This window comes from Malaclemys terrapin, chromosome 13 (genome assembly GCF_027887155.1).
Source record: "Malaclemys terrapin pileata isolate rMalTer1 chromosome 13, rMalTer1.hap1, whole genome shotgun sequence".
Taxonomy (NCBI): Eukaryota; Metazoa; Chordata; order Testudines; family Emydidae; genus Malaclemys; species Malaclemys terrapin.
In genome coordinates, this window is record NC_071517.1 from 43502493 (window position 1) to 43525011 (window position 22519).

The 22519-nt window shown below is 46.6% G+C and overlaps 1 protein-coding gene across 2 annotated transcripts; it reads right to left on the reverse strand.

Moving 5' to 3' along the window:
* Positions 1 to 1963: 1963 nt before the first annotated feature.
* On the reverse strand, positions 1964 to 12146 carry LOC128848079 (C-type lectin domain family 2 member D-like). 2 transcript variants are annotated; one of them, XM_054047839.1, is made up of 6 exons: positions 11542 to 12146; positions 8666 to 8802; positions 7095 to 7193; positions 4018 to 4208; positions 3035 to 3141; positions 1964 to 2828 (listed from the first exon to the last, which is right to left on the reverse strand). In XM_054047839.1, exons 2-6 carry the CDS (start codon positions 8760 to 8762, stop codon positions 2720 to 2722), a joined length of 603 nt encoding a protein of 200 aa, XP_053903814.1. In that variant the 5' UTR covers positions 8763 to 8802; positions 11542 to 12146; the 3' UTR covers positions 1964 to 2719. The 2 variants fall into 2 exon arrangements, with proteins under 2 accessions (XP_053903814.1, XP_053903813.1); XM_054047838.1 differs by lacking the exon at positions 11542 to 12146 and having other exon boundaries at positions 8666 to 9207.
* Positions 12147 to 22519: the final 10373 nt, after the last annotated feature.

The window sequence follows — 22519 nt, forward strand, 5'->3', positions numbered from 1 at the left end:
GCAAGCGGTCAAAGCTGAGGGCTGGTGTGGGGCCGGGGCCTCTGCACCGAGACTGGGGGATGGGGTCAGGGACGGGGACAGGAATCAGGGTTGCGGTTGGGGGGAGGGACCGGAGCAGAGCTGGGCGCAGAGTGGCGCTGGGTGGAACTCCCTTCCCACCCCCCATGGGAGCTGGCCTGGGCCCCGCTGTGGCCCCTTCCCGACGTTCCCTAGGGGGGCGCACCCCACAGTTTGGAGACCTCTGGAGTACCTGGACCTCTGATCCAATCTGGACTGGACAGTCCTATGTTCCCAATTACCAACCAATCAGGATTCACAGCCACATAACAGAGACCAGTTTTACATCTTGGCAAATGTATGAATAAGAAACTGACTCATGGATTGTAGCAGGAAACTCTCTCTGATCAATGAGCCCTGCGGTAATTCAGTGGCATAGCTACCAACGGGTGTTACTGACGATATTAGCAGCTATCAGCGCTCAGTCCTTCCTGTAACTACTCTGTGATCTCTGTGCATGAGCTGAAGTACGGCTGGCTTCTGCATTGATCTGAAAGAACAATGGGAAGGGTGCAACTACCTATATCTCCAGTGGGTTTGTTTTACTACAATCGGCTTCTGCAGCAGGCTTAGCCACTTTGCAGGCAATTCCTCTCTGCGCAATGCCTCTATAAAAGCAGTCCTTTTTCGCTCAGCAGATCTGCTCCCTGTAGGTATCCAAGTCCCATCTCCTGACTACAGAGGCTCCGATAACTTGTTAGTGCCTTCCCCTCTCTGTGGAGTGAGCCCAGCTCTGGGAGCTGGATTCAATTCAGGCTCATGCATCGGCCTTGGAATTATATAGTAAACGGCAGTGAGTTCCAGCTGTGCAAATCCACTGATGGCACCAGGGCTGCAGAGGGGTCACTGAGGGCAGGATGGGAAGGCAACAGGGGCCATAGATTGCAGACGGCAGAGAGGAGCAGATATTTGTAACTTTGCATGAGGCAGAAGCAAAGGGCAGGAGGATAAGAGTATTTGCAGGGTAGGGGTCAGCCATCCGGACACATGGAAGCAGAAATCCTCCGTTTGATGATGAGCCATTGCACATCCCAATGTGGTTGTGTACATGCGGGGAGGGATAGCTGAGTGCTTTGAGCATTGGCCTGCTAAACCCAGGGTTGTGAGTTCAATCCTTGAGGGGGCCATTTAGGGAACTGGGGTAAAAATCTGTCTGGGGATTGGTCCTGCTTTGAGCAGGGGGTTGGACTAGAACCTCTTGAGGTCCCTTCCAGCCCTGATATTCTATGATTCTATGGTCCCCAAGCTGGTCAGAAATCACACAGAGCTTAAGTTGCTTGCATCAGCTCTGCTTTATTCTGAGTCTGAATCAAACTGACTGTGCAAAACAACACCTACAAGAGGTTCCCATGGCCTCACTGACACTCTCTGTCTGGGAAGCTCAACCCTTACAGGCACAGCCCCTCCCTCCCAGTACCACATCTCTCCTTCTAAGCAAAATTTAGTAACACCTAGAAGAAACCAACACACAGTTACTAACAATGTTCAACTAGTCTCTGAGGTGCCCTGCACTGTCCCCTGGAACATCAGCTCTGTCAGGAGGCAGCAAGTCCACTTGTCTGGTTGTTCCCTGTCTGAGACCTCCATTGTCCCAACCCATTATCCCCATAAAAGGGGGATAATGATACTCCCTTTGTATATTTAGATTTCAAGCTCTCTGGGGCAGGGGCTGTCTCTCGCTGTGTGTCTCTGCAGCGCCCGGCACAACGGGGCCCTGATCTCAGCTGAGGTCTCTATGCACAGTCATAATACACAGTGACTCATGATAATAATAACGGAGGACGGGGCCCACAGAAGGACAGTTCAGTAGCCTACCAGTGCATACTGTTCGGTGGCTTATTGCTATATTAGTCACCTAACCACAGCTACCTCTCACATCTTGGCAAATAAGGTCCAATACACAGAGTGTCTCTCCCATTTCCTTTATTGACTCAGAAGAGAATGCCTGTTCGTGAATTGTTCATGCAGTGGGTAGATCAAGGGGTCTCAATCTTTTCCACATCAAGACCGACTTCTCATTGAACACTACAGGAAAGGCAGCGTGATTACAGCCCTTTGGTAACAGCTTGTTTGCCACATCCAGGTTGAGAAGCCGGTAGGAGAGGTATTGCTTCAAGAGGAAGGGAAGAACATAGTGTTTTCTTTGATGGGTTTTGTAGCTGGTCATATGGAAAACTATATTAATATTCAGAAAAATAACTTTTACGTTACTGAAGGCCCTAATGCTGACACTTTGGAACATTAGTTGAGACCAGAGCTGGTCAGAATATAGGGGAGGGGGTTTGTGTAGAAAACTTCCATTTTTTTAGCCAAAACTGAAATATTTTGATTTGGAAATGTTGCTGTGGTACCTCATGGGAGATGTAGTTCTGTTTCCTCATGCTCCCATTCTCCTCTACATGCCAGGCCTCTCGGTCAGACTATGTCTCCCACAATGCACCGCAGTCTCCCATCTAGGAGTGGGGATCACAGTGGTCCCTTCTGGCCTCAGAATCTATGAGAACTACATTTCCCAGCCCAGTTTTCCATCGAAACACAGGTTTGAACCAGTCCTCAGTGAGTCGACAGTGATCAATATCTCCAGTTCAGAAAGCCAAATGATGACTAATCATTCTCCCTCATTCCAAAGGCCTTGCATTGCCTTTTGCCGTGGCTTTGTGCATCAGGCTGGCCTGCTGCAGACCCAGCGTCTCCCTGTGCTGCACCTTGAGCTGCTGATACCTTTGTCGTCGTTCAGATACGCGCATTCACCTCCTCCCCTTATTGGAAACCTGCAACACAAAGGCCATGGGATTTAAAAAACAAACAACCCCGTTGGCGTCAGTGGGGCAGATTCCCAGCTGGCGTAAGTCATATAACTCCACTTAAGTTGCAGAAGTCAATGGAGCTATTCCAATGCACCCCAGCTGAAAATATCTCCCCGCACGTTAGTCACCTTAGACCATGATAGAAAGGGAATGTAACGAAAGGGACTTACTGGTCATTGAATGGGGTGTCATTTACCCATTTCCAGGGCTTGTCTGCTTGTTCCCTGGTAAGGCCAATCCAGGTTTCTGAGCGTCCCTTATAGTGCAGCATAAACTCCTTATTAAAAAAAAGTGAAAACAAATATTGTGTATTGCATGTTACTGAGACACTAATGGAGACGATGCAATAAAGACACAAAGGTCTGCATCACATTCCACACGTGTAACTAGTGTACAGGACCAGCCTATCCAATAATACATATCAAAGATTGGGGGAAAAAATCCAATCGCTTTTTTTATACTTGGAACGTAAGGCCACGTGAACAATTTTAACATGCCAATTAGCCCCAGATGTACTCATTGAAAAATATATATTTAGGCCCTGATCCCATAATATATGGAGACATACCTGTCTCATAGAACTGGAAGGGATCCCAAAAAATCATTGAGTCCAGCCCGCTGCTTTCACTAGCAGGACCAAGTACTGATTTTGCCCCAGATCCCTAAGTGGCCCTCTCAAGGCCTGAACTCACAACCCTCGGTTTAGCAGGCCAATGCTCAAACCACTGAGCTCATAAGAGGCTAAACAGTTGAGCACAAATTAAAATGAGTCAACAGTGTGATCCTGTGGGCAAAAAAGGCTATTATTATATTATTAAGACTATATTAATAAGAATATTATTAAGCCCATCATTCTGCTCAGATACTACAGCGATCAGTGTGGCATAAGAATCTCTGTAGACTGGACTAGAATAGACACAGCTTGGGCAGCCCCCTGCCTCTGGGAGTGCAGGAATCTATCTGCCTGGAGCGCACTGTCAGATCAGGGCCTTATTTTGGCTTCTCATCATGAGACTTGGTACCGAGGCATCTCCTCGTTCTAGAGTTGCGGAGCCCTAGCATAAAATATTCCTCAGGTTTAACTACAAAGTTCCGCGCAGCAGCTCTGCACTTATTGCCAAGCCCGGACTATTCGGATCGCAGAGTTTCTCACCTTTTCCTCCCGGGTGTCAACTGTAGCCAGGGAGGCACCGAGCAAAGAGCAGTTTCTCTGGCTGGTGTTCCAATCCCCATCGACTTTTGAGAAATAGTAGCATTTCCATGGGTATGTTTTCCCTTGGGACCCAATCCAATCGACTGGACATGTGGTAGGGGCATGATTTGGGCAGGGCCTACTGCTAACCACTGAAAACAAAATTAACACAACAGTGAGGATCTTTCCCATCCCCTCTCTGTACAGGATTCAGAGTCAAAGAGTGATATTCCACCTTGGGCTGAGAGCCTGCGTACAAGGATTATACCCGCCACCCACTTAAGTTCTCAAAATAGGACGTAAGTGGCCCAAAGGTTGTGTGCCGAGTCTACACTTGGGTGACAAGAACATAAGAACAGCCATAGTGGGTCAGAACAATGATCCATGTAGCTCAGTGTCCTGTCTCTGACAGTGGCTGCTGCCAGATGCTTCAGAGGGAATGAACAGAACAGGGCAATTATTGAGTGATCCAGCTTCTAGCAGCTGGAGGAAACCCAGAGCATGGGGATGCATCCCTGACCCTCTTGGCTAATAGCCATCGATGGACCCATCCTCCTTGAACTTATCTAATTCTTTTTTGAACCCGGTTATACTTATGGCCTTCACAACATCCTCTGGCAAGGAGTTCCACAGGTTGACTGTGCGTTGGGTGAAGAAGTACTTCCTTTTGTTTGTTTTAAACCTGCTGCCTGTTAATTTCATTGGGTGACCCCTAGTGCGTGTGTTATGGGAAGAAGTAAATAACACTTCCCTATTCACTTGCTCCATGCCATTCATGATTTTATAGACCTCTATCATCTCCCCATGTAGTTGTCTCTTTTCTAAGCTATATAGTCCCAGTCTTGTTAATCTCTCCTCATAAGGAAGCTGTTCTATTCCCCTGATCATTTTTATTGCCCTTCTTTGTATTTTACTCGGAACTATTGGCAGGTTCAAATATCCCACCTGCAGCGGGGTGCTTATATTGTTAGCTATGAGATCGACACCGGAGTTTAACCAGAATAGCTCTGCCATGAAGCTTTGATGCTGCATCATGAAAGGCTACAGAAGCTTTGCCGTTGATGTCAACGGGAGCAAAGTCAGGCCCCAGACCCCCAGTATAAATTCCGTCATAACACATTAGCAAGCAATGGAGGTGAACAGCTTAATGTGCAACGTAGCTGGAAGCTGGCAATCAGACACAAGAACCTCAGGCTGATGGCAGGGTTTTATGAAACGGGCATGCCAATACTGTGGAATAATATCGTCACCAGGGGACTAGGCCTTTAAGGAGAGATGGGGCCTGCCTGATCTGTGCCATATGTAATTCTGTGCTTCCCAGCCAGAGGGGGTGGGACTAAGGGGGCTGAAATAAATCAGTCGAGAGTGGAACCACAGAGAGTGGGTAGGAGCCTGTGGAAGGCTCTGAGCCAGGGGTCTGCAGGAGGCTGTTACTTCAGCCTGGGCGGGCAAGTGCTCCATCTCAGAGAGACGGAAAGGTAACCCAGAAGGAACTGGGAACTCACCCTGGAGGGTGGGAATTTTAGCTGGACTTTTGTTACCCTGGAAGGGGGTTATGTTTGTTTGTAACTTAGCCGGAGGGACCAGCCACATTTCCAGCACTGACTGGTGTCTGGCAAACTAAGAACGCCCACCTTGGGGAGGGAAACTGAGGCTGGGAGTGTTGTTTGACCAACAGAGGCTGCTATGAGGTGGCCTGAAATCACATTTAGACTTCACGTGAGATATCTGCATCCTAAATGCCAGGTAGGCATCTAAACGACGATCTCAGGTGCTGAGAACCTATTTATATGCGCAGTTATGGGAAGTGCAGACAGAGGCATGGATTTTTGCACCCAGGGCTCCGGCCTTCCTATCCGCAAATGTGACTATTCAGGGATGGAAAATGCCCCTAAACCACTATCAATTTTACACGTTCTAGGAAAATCTCCATTGTCATGCCCCATTTATGATTAGTTAGATATGGACGGAGGTGTGCATGGAATGTAACATGTAAGAATTAAGACCCGGCTGTTTCCCAGAGGAATCTACAGTCTAATACAGACAAAAAACGACATGGAAAGAAGGTTACATTTGCAAAGTCCAACACTCAAAAGTTAAGGCCAGGAGGCCACTCAAAATCCCAGCTGCTAACAAATCTCTATTGAGCACGTATGAATGGAATTTTCTCAAAGGCTTATAACTTCCCCAAATGTGGGTGGCTTTTCATGGGACCCGCCAGCGGCACGCCCTTGACACAAAGGGTATGTCTTTACCGAACTGTTAACCCAGGCTCTTCCCCAGATTTTAGCTCCCGTCCATGCAGGAAAAAACAATGACGTGTTTGGAGGTGATTTAAGCGCACACTGGCTGACCTGGCTGGGGTATGGGTTAGGATCTAGGCTCCGGTTTAACTCCGGCTGGAACCCACCAACTTTGTAGGGAGGACGCAGGCTAAATCGCTCAAGTGAATGAATCTATAAAAATCATTCAAGTGCTGATTGTCGTCCAAGGCCTTCCCCACAACGCCCCCTGAAGGACAGAGAAGTTCTCCCACAAGTGACTGGGAAGGAATCCCAGAGGGTCTCAGCACAAAGAACCATGAGAAGTCCTAGGGAGACATGGGAAGCACACAACTAGTGAGGACACAGTAACTCAGGTAGGGCTTTGCTGTGGGGACGCCTGCACCTGGGCAAAGCTAGCCTGGGTGTTCCGACCTGGGGGCCAATCACCTGGGTTATTTGTGCTGTGTAGACATACCTAAAGCCAACTCCCCTGTCAAATTTCAAGTCCCCACTCCAAAGCAGAGAGGCCCTAGAGATTCTCAGCCAGAAGGCTGTAAGAATTATTTTGATGGGGGTGAAACAACTAGTTTCAGCCAGAGGGATAAAGCAAAGCAGAAATGTCAGACTTCGGGCTCTTTGCTTTCCTATCGCATGCTGGTTCAACACCAGCAGAACTACAAAGGTTGGGGAGGCTGGATTGTGCATCTTCCATGATTCTGGCTGTGAAGGGAAAACAAACACCAAAAACTCAATTAGGAATTGCTGTCATCTCACCTGCCAAAACAATAATAGCAATAATGAGAAAAACCAGAAACAGGACCGTGATTAATCTGTATTTCCGGAGGATACGGAAAAGCCAGAAGTGAGATTCATCTGAAAAAGAAAAACACATTCATGTTCTTGAGGCTGCTTTAGGAGAGAAAGAGGAACCACATTTATCAACAATGTCCTGCAGCCAAGCCCCCAGTGGCCAAGTATTGTTTTGCAATCACTATCTGTTATAAACTGTACTTGCTAGTAAATCCTGGGGAATGTAATATTGTGCACTGTAGCCAGAGCCCTGTGTATTCTACAATTCTATGGCTGCAGGATTCATACCTTGCTGCATAATTGTGCTACAGAAGCTGACTTTTAATTTAAAAATACATGTTTCTAGTCCTTGTGATTGCAAAGAACAGCTTGAAATGGTGACGTGAGTGCAACTGATGCAGCAGTATCTGCCTGAGTCTGAGAGAGCCTGAAACAAGAGCTCTGAGAGAGGGCAACTACCCAATTCATCACTATGGGGTGTTAACTCTGAAACCTATACATCATAATGTAACATGTACAGAAAATGTAAGAACAGAGTAAAATAAGCTTAATTTATTATAATTAGAGCTGATTGGAAAATGAATAATTTCACAACAGTTGTGAAATTGTTTTCAATTTGCAGGGTTTGAAATGCCCTCCCTAAGATGAAAAACATTAAATTAAAATGTTTGCTAAAAACTTCAATAAAAGTTTTATTTAAAAAAATTGACCAGAGCTAGTCAGATTAAATAGCACAGGAGATGCTGCACTGATTGCAGAGGCAGATTAAGGTCTCCTGGGCCCTAGGCTGGAGCAAGTGCAGGGGCCCCGGCACCAGAGCCACGGACCCGCTCATCCCTTCCACACCGCCCATGGCACCACCTCATTCCACTCCTTTCTCCGTGGCCCCGCCCCCTCCTTGCTCCTTTCTGTGCCCCCACTGTGGCCATGAGACTGGAGAAGCTCTGTGCCCCTGATGTTGCCCTGGGGCCATGGTGCGGAGCAAGCGCTTCTCCAGCCCCGTGGGCCCATGTGGTAATCCACCATTGACTGATGGCATTATCTTTTTCATATTTAATCTCATAAGAGCTCACATTTTTAATTTATCTGACGCCACCAGAGAATTTCCACCAGATGCAACAGAATCCAGGAACACCGAAGCAAAATTTAAATCCAGTTCACCACAGAGTACATAGGGCTGGCCTGTAATGTTATGTTATGTAACAATTAGTGTGGTAATTTACACTGTCTTCTAAGAAGTGTGAAGGAGACACACTACTGAGCATCTGTGTAGCTCTTTCTTGTCCTCCCACAACCTCCGATGGTTAATAAATAGGATCCGACAAGAACAGGGCCCGAGTCACACCAGTTCTGGTACTTTTGTTGGGAGGAGAACAGCGTTCTGGTACGCCTGATAAAAGTACAATGATCAGAAGTACCGGAACGCTGTGAACCTTTCGATTAAAGGCGCATTGGTAAGCTTGTAAACACAGCAATTCTTTCCATAATTCTTTATGATTCTTCCATTTGTCCAATGTGAGCGAAGCTTCACTTACCTGGTCTGGTTTTTGTCTGTGAGCCTGCAGGGTTAGGAAGTGCCTTAGCTGTCTCTCCTCCATTCTCTGATTGATCCATGTAGCAAGTGGGGCACATTGTTTTCCTGTATCTTCTGGCTGCAATCAGTATCGACTTGCTGCAAGGAAGTGTACATTATTCAAAGGGGGCAGAGCTAGCTTCTGTTATCGAGTGTCTTATAGTACCACCTACAGGCAATGACTGAGATCAGCATCCTAACAACCTAAGTATTGTACACCCGCGTCATAAGAGACAGGTGTATGCAATGCTGGCCCTGAGCTTTCTCCCATAGTCAGGATCTCCCGTCGGTTTGCGACAGCACAGCACCGGCAATAGCTGCGATTAAGGCTGCCTAAGTGTTTCCATTATAATCACCTGTTAAATCACTGTCTGAGACTTTCACCGTCCGTCTCAACTTTTCCACATCAGGGCTGGCTCAGGGTAAATTTTTCCAAATTTGGAGCAAAAGTGGATTAACATTTGGAGGTGTGTGTGTGAAAGGAGAATAAAAGAAGCCTACATGCGCCCCATTCATTATTAATGTTATTATTATTGTTAATCATCATTCATAAACCATTTTGGTGTTGCTGAATCTGCACTTTTCTCCGAAAGGAAGAAAAATGTCGTCCATTTCGAGCGGTGCAGGCCCCTCCCAGATTCTAATGCGATGGGAGAGTCAGTTCCGGAGCCGTGTAGGCAGGAGGTAGTTGTGATGGCAGGGATGCTACAGCCCGAGATCCATTTCCGTGGATGAGTTCAAGACAGTTGCCTTGGTGTTGGGGGTTCTGATCGGTAGATTTCACAGGCTGGTTGTTTTCCAAGGCAGAGTGTGTGGGCCCCTTCACAGCCGCCTCTCCTCTGAGGCTGGTGTGCTGAGGGGCTCCCCTCTCCTGTTTCAATCCATTTCAATCCCTGCTCTCAGCCACGCTGAGCCACAAGGCGCATTTTTACTCCTCCTCTGGTGAGCGAGGGGAGTGGGGAGCACATGGTGAAACTGGAGACAGGTTGAGAAAGGTGCGTTGGGGATAGAAAGGGTTGGAAAGGAGAGGAGGAGAAGGGGGAGACTCAGAGAGAGGGAGGGGAAAGAAAGGTTAATCATGGGGAGGAGAAATGAAAAATTGAGGGAAAGAGAGGAGCAGTCACAGAAGGGAAATTGAAATGTGCAAGGAACACACATGCACGCTTCAACTTGGCTGGCTAGGGGATCTGCTGGAGGATACAGATTCCTTTTGGACACATCTCTCCTCTTGGCCGCATTCTCTTTCCTTCCTCCAAGCTGACGCAACATCATGCGTCCACTTGACAAGGACACCCAGGATAACGTGTCATATGGGCCACCTAGGGAGGTGGTGGAATCTCCATCCTTAGAGGTGATATAAAATTATTCTACTTAACTGCCAGGGGGCAAATTTTTCACCTACACATGTGAAACATGCAGCGTCAGCTATATCTTCACTCAGGAAGTTCCTTCGAGAGGAAATGTAGCCAAACTCCAAACCTGCAGACAATGGACCTTTCTGTGCCTGCGTCCTGTACATAACTAACTGCTTGGTTTGCAAAATAACGCAAGGAGGGGGCAAGTAGATGAACAATAAGGGGTCATATGAGGGGCAGATACATGTAGCTTGCTAATTATGTATGGTAATGATGGCAAATTTTGGCCAATCATAGAGCGACAGATTATCATAAGCAACTGCATAGAATGCTTTGGTGTAAGTGTTTTCTTTGTTCTTGCTGACTTATGAGCTCGAACCCAATTGCAATTGAAATAAACAGATCGCCCCTCCCGGGGCTCCTTGCGTGGCTAGCTGTGTCCGTCTCTCCTTAGTCCTCAGCTGGAACGGACAGGAATTTCTATGACAGAGGTTTTTAAGGCCTGGTTTGACAAAGCTGGGATGGTTTAGTTGGAGATTGGTCCTGCTTTGAGCAGGGGGTTGGACTAGATGACCTCCTGAAGTCTCTTCCAACCCTAATCTTCTAGGCTTCTATGATTTCCCTTTCATTTTTATTTTCTTTCACCACCCTCCCCCTCTCCCTAATCACCAACATGATGTAGGCCAGTAGATCTCAAGCTTTCCAGACTGCTGAACCCCCTTCAGGAGTCTGATTTGTCTTGCGTACCCCCATGTTTCACTTCACTTAAAATCCATTTGCTTACAAAAGCAGACATAAAAATACAAAAGTGGCACAGCCACTATGACTGAAAAATTGCTGCCTTTCTCATTGTTACTATAGAATTATAAAAGAAATCAACTGGAATATAAATATTGCACTTCGATTTCAGCAGATAGTCTATAGAGCAGTATAAACAAGTCAACGTCTGTTTGAAATGTTAGTTTGTACTGACTTCGCTAGTGCTTTTTATGGAGCCTGTTGTAAAACGAGGCAAATACCTACATGAGCTGATGTACCCCCTGGAAGATCCCTGCGTACCCCCAGGGGTCTGCGTACCCCTGGTTGAGAACCACTGATGTAGGCAACCTTACCTTGAAAAGGGCTTGTATCGATTAGTCTGGTTGCTTAGACAGATGTACATGGGACTTTACAGAAAAATTAAAGTCTCCAAAAATCTTGCAATCTAAATTACACACACACCCCTTCAATGCCCTCTCCCCTGCTCCGTGTGGGAAATCCCACATGTTACATTTCAGAACTGAGGCCTAACGTACTTCCCTGATACAGAATGGAGAAAGAAATAGAGAGAGAGAGTAGAGTCACGCACTCCCATTTCTTTCCTCCTCACAGTGCTCCACCATATTATCTATCTTAGGGTTTGATCTTGTTACCCATCTCTGCAATATCCTCTGACTATGGCACTAATTCAATACCTCTGCATGATACAAGAGTCACGTCTTACCTGGGAGCTCAGAGCTGCTCAGCAGAGAGGAGTGTGAAGGGCCCAAAAAAGCGTCAGTGTCACCCCCACAGGGTAACTGTCCTAAACTCTTCCAATTGAGAGCGACATTCCCAAGACCAGCTGGGAGTCAGAACACGAACATATCAAGAAAACCACCAGATGAATTTCATCCAATCACAGCATCAAGGCATGTCAGGAGGTTTTTATTGGCCGTTGTTATGGCAATGGTGAGTCACTTGTACATGAGCATGCAAGAAGAAAGTCTTCATAGAAAGAGGACACAGCAAACTCAGATAATTGTGATGGGTTAAATCCCTCTCCCAGGGGCAGATGAACCTTTCTAAGGTTCCTTTCAGCTGCAGAATAGCTGCACAAAAGATGTTAATGGCCTGGCCACTTTTTTATGCCATGTGGTCCTAGGTGAATGGGGAGAGATAGGCACCTGGTATCCACAATAGCCAGCCGGCTAGGGGGTCTCCTCGCCTGAACTAGCCAATGAGAGATGCCAGTGAGAGGGGGTGTGTCCAGCACCAGGTTTACAATGGCGCCACTGGGGCCAGGCCCACAATCAGAAGGGGCCCCGGTGCCCTGACTGTGGCCCCTGTTCCCACCTGTGCTCTGCCCTGAGGCCATGCCCCCACTCGCTCCTCTCCACCCCTCCCTCCCCTCCACCCATGTGAGTGGCAGGCCTTGGGAGGAAGAGGCAGAAATCTGAGTGTAGACGTGGCTTTAAAGATTACTTGTAATACTAATAAACACCAAATTTCCATATGGAAATGTGCTTTTCAAATTGATAGCACCTTTTAATTCTCAGTTGCAGCTTCGCTTTAACTACTTGTTCATTGTAATAAACCCATGGATAATTTTATTTTCTGTGCACTGAAACTTTTAAATGGCTATGCACCTCATGCCGCAAACTGCCACTTTGGTTCTCAGAGATGTCGCAGACTGTTACAGAGAGAGAGACACACACACACTGTGCTCTCTCCTAGAGACTTTATTTAGTTCTTATTTTTATCATTTCTTTTAATGTAATCCAGGCACAAAGTTTCAGATTGCTCTTTCTGTATAGCTATAAAAACATACCACTCACTGAACAGATGTTTTTGCTTCCTTGACAGGAGCTGACAGTGGATTGTAGCCAGTTTCCTGCTGAGATTTCTTCCTCAACGGACTCTTCTGAGGCATCTCCTTAATTATTCCATATTGTAAATCACACTTCAGGAGGTCTAAAACATGACTTTAAAGTACTGCTCCGCCCCTCACCCCACAAAGGAATGCTCCACAACATAGTTACACAACACTCAAATGCATCCCTCACCACAACACACATAGGGCAGAAGGGAGCCCAGTGTAAGGTTTCTTTCAAAGGGCAGTTTCTGTAACAGTACTGGGTATCCAGCAATGACTATGGGGGAGGGATTAATGTCTCCCATGAAGGTGAGCATCTCCAGCCCTCTCCCAGTAATGTCCTATGGGGTCAGCATTCGGCAACTACTGGAGACAGTAAAGAAGGGAAATTAGATGAACTTTTCCTCCAAAAGACCCTCTCACACCATGATTTCAGTGGGGTTTGGCCCTAATTTAACATTCCGATCACAGGCTCAGAGTGGTAGTTAGTTTAAGAATGACTCATGGATGTCCTTGTTGGGTCCCTTAGCTTTGAGATTAGCCATATAGGAGCTGGGTATTATTATTTATTATAATTATATGACAAAGGGAGTTGTTTTCTAAAGCGATTTCTTTAAGTCTTTTTTATTTATTTAAAATAAATATTTTTTAAAATAAAAATATTGTTTGTCGAGTCTTTTTAAAATAACTACAGGAAAATATGGTCCATTCAAATGGATGATGTATCCTGAAGAAGAAACAGCCCACAATACAAACAGGAACAAATAGCAAGGAAAAGTCAATGGGACTATCTCTCGCTGTGTGTCTGTGCAGCACCCGTCACAACGGGGCCTGATCTCAGCTGGGGCAGGGACTGTCTCTCCCTGTGTGTCTGTGTAGCTCTTGGCACAACGGGGCCCTGATCTCAGCTGGGGCAGGGACTGTCTCTCCCTGTGTGTCTGTGTAGCTCTTGGCACAACGGGGCCCTGATCTCAGCTGGGGCAGGGACTGTCCGTCACTCTCTTCTGTGCTTTTTTCACCCCCGTGGTACTGTATATACTGACAGGTTTCAGAGTAGCAGCCGTGTTAGTCTGTATCCGCAAAAAGAACAGGAGTACTTGTGGCACCTTAGAAACTAACAAATTTATTAGAGCATAAGCTTTCGTGGACTACAGCCCACTTCTTCGGATGCATGCTTTACATCCCGCTTTCCTATTACATGTAGTAATCTCTTAGCGCTTTCACATTTCTCTTGCTTGCTTTTGTCTATTTCTAGCTGGCCCTGTAGTTCTTTTATTTTGAATGATTTTCCCTGGGCTCAATTTGCCTCTGCCTCATTCGTTTCTTTCTTTGGCATCAGGGAGAGACAGTTATGTTATGAATATGTCTCTCCCTGTGTGTCTGTGCAGCGCCCGGCACAACGGGCCCTGATCTCAGCTGGGGCAGGGACTGTCTCTCCCTGTGTGTCTGTGCAGTGCCCGGCACAATGAGGCCCTGATCTCATCTGCGGCAGGGACTGTCTCTTGCTGTGTGTCTGTGCAGCGCCCGGCACAATGGGGTCCTGATCTCATCTGCGGCAGGAACTGTCTCTTGCTGTGTGTCTGTGCAGCACCTGGCACAATGGGGCCCTGATCTCAGCTGGGGCAGGGACTGTCACTCTCTGGGTGTGTGGCATGATGGGTAGACACCTGATGTTCCTTCATGCCATGTCCCAGCACAGCCTCTGCCTTCTTCCTCACTCTGTTCTAGCCCATCCCTTCCCCTCTCACTCTCTTGTGCTTTCCCCCCGTGATACTATATATACCGAGAGCTACCCTGACTGGCCACTAGGTGTCACTGCTGCTCCCCATAGCCCCATCTGAAATGCTGTGGTTAACAGCACTCCTGGTACCTAGTGCAGAGAAGCTCTGGAGGACAGGTGGGTGGGTGGTGGTACATGTGGGCGGAGGAGCAGGAAGGGACTTTTCTAGCAGGAGCTCTGATAGATGCACAAGAGCAGGCTAAGGAGCTAGACAGGCGGACAGCTCAGGCAGGGAAGGAGCTGCGGTTACCTGCGCTGCTGGGTGTTTGCAGCTCGCACAGATTCTGTCTCAGATGAGCGAGGACGTCCGCTGGGCTGCTGCTGCGGCCTTCTGCGCTGTTTAAGCTGCTCCGCCCGGAATCACGGTCCGCAGGGGTGTTTGGGGGTGTTCCCGTCTGGCCTTCGTGAGAGCCGCCCTGGAAAACTTCCCCACACAGCATCCGTGTGAACAGAGGTTAGAGAACTGTCTAGCATCTGTGTGTAATAAAGTACTGAGTAATATGGATCCCAGCCAGTCATTTAGGAGAAAGAAACTGAACTGTTAAAAATCCAGAGGCAAATTCTATTCTGTTCCTATTTAAATACAAAAGTGAAACAGGCATGTATCAATTTGTACACCCCCATTTCCTATTACATGTAGTAATCTCTCAGCGCTTTCACATTTCTCTTGCCTGCTTTTGTCTATTTCCAGCTGGTCCTGTAGTTCTTTTATTTTGAATGATTTTCCCTGGGCTCAATTTGCCTCTGCCTCATTCGTTTCTTTCTTTGGCATCAACATCTTTGCTTATGTTATCAGTAGAACGGGTCTGAAAAACCTGACGGAACAGTTTTCTGTGGGAAAATGCGGTTTTATCAAAATGGAAACATTTTGCAGGAATTTGTCTGTTTTGACAATTTTTGATGAGGAAAAAACTCTAAATGAATTGTTTTGACATTCTCATTTTGTTTCAAAATGTTTCACTAAGGTAAAAAAATTATTGTGACTTTATCATTTCATTTATTCATTTCATTCCAACTTTTATATTGTAGTAAATATTAATTTTCATATATTACATTTTATATTTAATATCCAGTGTATTGTATCTGTTGTTATTATTATTATTATAATGTTTCAACATAATCAAACCAACTTGATAATTCCCAGCCAAAAAAAATAGGAATTTTTATCCAGTGGGAAATTTCAAAATTTTGGCTTTTCATTCCAATTTAGAATGAATACAAATTTCAAATTGTCAGAATTTCCCACAGAACCAAAATTACAATTTCCAGCCAACTCTAATTATCAGCGATAGCAGCCCAGTTCTGGGAATATGGTCTATTAGGTCAGTTTGTTCATCCATAACTATTGTCGTCTGTAGCGTTCAGCATAAGAACATTGTAAAGACTTAAGGCAGTTTTTTCCAAAAATGGGGGACATGGACAGACCACTGAGTTGGTCTCCAGAGCTTCTTCTAAGTCAGTGTCTAGCTATTATTGTTGTGGGGGCAACCCTAAAAATGTTGACCAAAGTGTAACTGATCCAGCAACTTCTGCCTGAGTCTGCAGAGAGCCTGAAACAATAGCCCTGGTATGTGAACTGCCCCATCCGTTTTAACAGATGCTGACATACAGTCTATGAGTCTCAGGCCAGAAGGGACCATCATGGTCATCTAGTCTGGCCTCCTACACATTGCAGTCCACAGAATTTGTATACTAATTATGATACTTTAAATGTCAACATTGTTAGCTGTTTCACTGTGCAACATCGCATGTGAGAAAGGAGAAGGAAGATGGTATTTCGAAGAGACTCCAGCCAATAGGACCAGAAGCAGGGACTGCTGCAGTGAGGGGAGGAGAATAACTAGGGAATAGAGTGTAGGAATGGGGAATAAGAGGCTAGGTGGCAGTTACAGTGGATCATAAATGGAATATGAGTCAACAATGTGATGCAGTTGCAAGAAAGGCTACTATCATCCTGGGGTGTATTAACAGGAGTGTCGTATGTACAATACAGGAGGTGATTGTCCCGCTCTATTCGGCACTGGTGAGGCCTCACCTGGAAGACTGTGTCCAATTCTGGGTGCCACACTTTAGGACACATGTGGATAATGTGGACAAATTGGAGAGAGCCCAGAGGAGAGCAACAAAAATGATCAATGATTTAGAAAATCTGACCTGAGAGGTAAGGCTAAAAAACCTGGGCCTGCTTAACCCTGGGAAAAGAAGACTGAGCAGGGACCTGACAACAGTCTTCAAATATGTTCAGGACTGTTATAAAGAGGAGAGTGGTCAATTGTTCTCCATGACCACTGAAGGCAGGAGGAGAAGTAATGGGCTGAATCTGGTGATTCGGGTTCAATATTAGGAAGAACTTTCTAACTGTGAGAGAAGTTAAACTCTGGACCAGGCTTCCAAGAGAGGTTGTGGAGTCCTCATCACTGGAGGTGTTTAAGGACAGGTTGGACAAACGCCTGTCAGGGATGGTCTGGGTGTATTTGGTCCTGCCTCATTGCAGAGGGCTGGACTTGATGACGCTTATTCCCCAGTTTGTAGCTGTGCATTTGATTTTTTTCTTCCTAAGTAAAGCAATGTGCACTTGTCTTTATTGAATTTCATCATGTCGATTTCAGACCAATTCTCCAATTTCTGAAGGTCGTTTTGAATTCTGATCCTGAACTCCAAAGTGCTGGCAACCCCTCTCAGCGTGGTGTCATCTGCAAAATTTATAAGCTCACTGTTCACTCCATTGTCCAGAGTCGCTAATTACTTCTGAAAAGTGTGGTCTAGGGTCTCCCAGGGGAGGAAAACCACTCTTCAAACTGTAGGAAAATGGGATTGTAAATAGAGCTGGTTGAAAATTTTCTTTTTTATTAAAAATTTCAAAAATATAAAAACTATCTGTTTTCACACTAGACATATTTTGTTTTATAAAATTTGTCCTGGTGTTTGGAAACCACAGAGCCTCTTGTGTGAGACACAATGGGACAGTATCAGGAATTGACAGGCACATTCATCGTATCAAGGAGTCGGATTAAAAACATCTTGTACCAACATATTACAACCTGCGACAATCAAAATCTACCCAGTGGCAAACTGAAAACTGAAATAATTTTGACAAATGGAAAAAAGCCCAACAATTTTTTCACAAATAGAACAAAGCACTGAAAATTTTTCAGTGAAATTGTTTGTACGACTGACAAGTTGTCGGAACCAAAAAATTGTTTCCAGATATACAAGATTTTTTTTTGAATGAAAAAAATTGTTCACAAACTTTCGACCAGCTTTAATTGTAAATGATCTGACAGTCAAGAGAACCCAGTAGCAGTGATACTTTTAGCTTGTTTTTCTTTTTTTTAAATTGACTAGTTTTAATGGTGATGGTCTCTTTAAGGAACCTAATCAGGAAACCACTGAAGCACATCTTTAATTTTAAAAGTGTCCCTATCTGCTTACGTGAACTGGGGCCTGCCCATTTCCTGCTCGGGGGCCATTTCTTCCTGACGTTACTAATGCTGTGGTATATGAATATAGGACAGCAGTTCTCAAACTGTAACCCATGATGAACCAGAGAGCACTTGGTGGTAGTAAAAGCTGGCCACATAGGGCTAAATCTCTTTGCTTTTACCTGCTAAATTACTTTATACAATAGCAACAATTACATTATTTTCCTAATGTTACTCTTTCCACGCAAGCAATAGCTGTCATTGGCACAGGGATTATAAGAGATTATAAGATTGTAAGAGATTATGTTGTGTGCACCAGGGAATCTGTAATCCCCGCTTCCCGCAGCTTCCATTGGCTGGGAACGGCGAACCGTGGCCACAGGGAGCTGCGGGCGGCCGTGCCTGCAGACGGTCAATGTAAACAAACTGTCTCGCGGCCAACGAGCAGATTACCCTGATGGGCCGCGCGGCCCGTGGGCTGCAGGTTGCCCACCACTGGTCCATGCTGTGGTGCACAGCTACATGTGTCGGGGAACGGTTCTGGCAGGGAGGAAGCGGTCGTATGGGGCTCGGTAGCAGGGAATTGCCAGAGACTCCCCACTGCTGGAGTCTCCCTCTGCAACGGGAAAGACACCACAGCAGGGAGCTGACGGAGCCTTTCACCGCTGACTTCCCATTGCCAGCGTCTTTCCCCACTTCTGAATCTTCCCCTTTGGCGGGGAAAGACTCTGGCAGTGGGACACTACACTGTAAAACAGAAGTGTAGATGGGAGAGACACTGCTTGGGTGAGTAGAGAGCTGTGTAGGGTGCATATCTGAGTGCGTACCCACAGGGTTCAGTGTATCTTAACTCTGTTCCCCTAAGCAGGGCCTCACCATCTACACTGCCACTTATACCCAAGTTGGGGGGGCATGTAGTGTATGTGCTCTGAACACGGCCAAAAAGGGTGTGCAGTGTAGATGGACCTTCACAGGCAGACTGCGCCATGGGAAAATTTGAGAATCCCCGGTCGATGAATAGGAAATAGCTAAGCTGAATTCCTAAGGCATAAGAAACTTCACCACCTGCGTATTGACAAAACAGACGGGATCCAGACACTTACCCAGGATAGTCAGAATGATCACGGCTAATGTCAGAATGATGCAAACAGCCCCCCAAATCCCTAGCATGAGTTTACAGCGCTGGGAACTCAAAGGAGAATCTGTAAAACATGCAAAGTTTGGTGAGACGCCTTCAACCTTATCTTTGCCTTTTAAAATCTGGTCTCACGTGATGTCATTAGGCATTGTTAGATAATATCCATAATGCAATACAAACTGAACTTTCTCATCCAACCCTACGTGCAGTAATTTACAGCACAGTTGCACAGCCAGTCTTGACTTGATTTTTTTTTAAGCCTCAATGAAATCTACTAATGTCAAATGAAGAAAATGCTGCAGAAATTTTTCAAGTTATGGGTGAAGATTTTCAAAAGTGGCAAGTGATTCTGGGTGCTCAAATTTAGAGACCTTAAAAGGGCCTGATTTTCAGAAAGCACTGAGCTCCCGCCCGCTGAACTCTCTGCAGTTTATCAAGATCCTTCTTGAATTGTAGATACCAGAACAGTATTCTAGCAGCAGTCACATCAATGCCACATACAGAGGTAAAAAAACCCTCTCTACTCCTACTCAATATTCTCCTGTTTATGGCTCCAAGAATCACCTTCGTGTTCGGTTGCAGCCCCACACTGTGAGCTCACGTTCAGCTGGTCGGGAATTTGCCAACAAACATGTTTTTGTTGGAAAATGCCGATTCATCAAAACTTCTCATGGAAGTGTATCAGTTCCAGCAAAGTTTGTTCAGGTTCAGGGGTGCTTATGGCATTTCCCCTGGTATGTAGGGGAGCCAGGCTCATGTCCCTGCTATATCCAGGGATCTTATTTTTGTTCTGCTGCAGAATTAAAACAATTGTCGAGACAGCTACATTTTTCAAAAAATGGAATTCCTGTTGTCCAGCCAGCCCTAAAAATAAGATTTTCAAAAGCGACAAGTGATTCTGGGTGCTCAAATGTAGAGACCTTTGAAAATCAGAGCCTATGGGAATTGAATGTCCAAATCCCATTTATTTTGATTTGATTTGGGTGTCCAAATCTCTTAGGCAGCATTGAAAATCTCAACCTTCAAGTGCAAATATCCATTTCTGAACAGGAACAGGGAAGGTCTGGTCACGGGGTCAAAGAAAAGCCTGTCTGACACATCAGAATAATGGCGCTCTGCACTTGTGCTCTTCACTCATTCTCTCCCTGCGACATGCTCATGAAGCAAAACTTTCTAACGTCCGTACCTTGGATCCTCCCAGGTGACGGGCGGGTGGTGGTTTTCTCCTGGCGTCGGCGGTTTAATACCATGTAACCTTCTTCATCCTGCATCTTCCAGGCTTGCCCAGAAAACGACGAGAAGAGAAGAAACAAATGACCCTCCACAGACTCGCCCTGTCCAACTGAGGTCTCAAGGCTGCAGAGGAAGCGCTAGCCCCACCTCGAGCTGTCAAACCACAAGATCTGCTCAGATGCAAGAGGCCGGCCAACCTGCTAGCGAGCTGCACAGCTTGGCACTTTGAAAAGGCAAGAGGATTAGAGCCTGGGTCAGAACATAACACTCAGTAGAGGAGCATGTAAAGGGAGCAATCACAGGGCAAAACTGGACTCAATGCTCTGAAATAAGGCGCAGGGAATTTGCAAGCTGCAGGCAGAACCGAGAGCAGACAAGGCACTGAGGGGTTATTCTTCAGTCCGTCCCCACGCCCTGCTGTGCCCATCAGTGATAAGAAACACATCTCTAAACATGCAATAAACAATGTCACAGGCCCAGTCCCCTGGTGGTGGAAATTGGTATAGCTCTTCTGAAGTTAACGAAGCTTCACTGATTCACCCCAGCTGGGGGTTCTGGCCCCATTGAGTCCAATGGAGATACAGCCGATTGACACCAGCTGGGGGATCTGCCCCCCAGAAATGTTGGTTTGAAAACACAGTGATGAACGTGACGGTGTTAGACCCTGATCTTGCAAACACGGAAGCATTTGCTTAGCACATGTGAGTTGTTTGCCGTGACTGCTTGGACTGTGAGCTCTTTGTGGCTGTCTTCTACTGATGTTTCTTTGGACAGCACCCAACACAATGGAGCCAGATTATGACTGGGCCATAACGCAAAGAGTCAGTAGGGCTAGTTATGTGCTTAAAGTTAGCCACGTGCATAAACGTTTGCAGGACTGGGGCCTCTTAAGGAACGTTGCGTTTCCTACAATTGCGCAGTGGATTTGAAAAGATCGGTACGATTCCCGGACACTATGTATCTTGCCAAAGTTCATTTTGGGTTTTGGATGGGGAAGACTTTGCTAAATGACTGATCTATCTTTCGTGTGGTGTATTAGTAACCTAACCACTGGCTACATGCATTGGGTGAGTTTTTCAAAGTTGCCTAGAATGTGTTTAAAACCCTTGATGGGTTTGAATATTGCAACCATAATGTTCAGATAATGCTTCCATGCAGGGCTGTATCTGGGGCAAACAGAGCGGCCACCCAGGGCACAAAGCTGCAAGGATGGAAAATTGGGGTGGAAAAATGATGGGGGGGAAATGGTAGGGGTGCAAATATGCTTCCTCACCCAGGGTGCTAAAATTCAAAGTTACAGCTCTGCTTCCGCGTTGGTCAGGCGGAGGGGCACCGGCAGAGCTGTGTGCATAAGGGAGGCCCAGGGCTGCGGTAGCAGGAGACTGGAGGTTACAATTGAGGGGCTCTGACAGAGCTGGGCATGGAGGGAATCCCAGGGCTGGAGCAGTAGGGGGTTGTGGGCTGGGAATGGGGGCATTGGCAGAGCTGTGGGGGGAGCTGATGGGTGGGATAACAGGGGGGTTGTGGATCGAGACTGAGGGGCACCAGCAGAGCTGGGGACGGGGGGGGGGGGTGAGCCCAGGGCTGAGATGGCATGGGGGAGAGCTGTGGGTCAGGAGTACCTAATGGATTTAGATACTTTTGAAAACCTCACTAGGCCCCTCTCTGCATCTTTAAGTATCTAAACCCCTTTGGAAATCTGCCCCCTCCATCCCGTTGACTTGCAGGCTCCTGGGTCACTTTGGAAAAGGGGACCGTGGCTCTGAAGTGGCTCGGGCAGTGTCTTTGCCCCCGTTAGAACCACAGCATGACGAGAGTTCGAGTCTCTGCAGGGAGGAAACAGGGGTAGGCGCAGGATGTGGTCACTCTGTTGCTGAGGCTCCTGTGACAGAGTTTCTAGTAGGTTCTGCAGGGAAGGCCAATAAATACCAGGCCTAGAACTGCGGGACATAAGGATATTCTAAAAACCGTAGGACGTGAGGATGTTCTAAGAAGAATCTCTTGTTTCAACATTTTGTACGGCAAGTGACACTGTGTCATTCCTCTGGACGGAGCGCGGTGCATCCCTTGTGAGCCATCCTCCTACTTCCTCTACTTCAGGACTCCCTGAAACCTTCCCCAAAGTCAGGGTCTCTGTGTGCCCCCCATTCTCCCCTCCCCCATACTCTGTGCACCCCCCTGCCTTCTGCCAAGGGGGTCTACTCCGCATCACAAAGGGACTCTGTGTTCTCCCTCATTCCCTCCCACACCCCATGCCAGCACTGCCCCCGCATT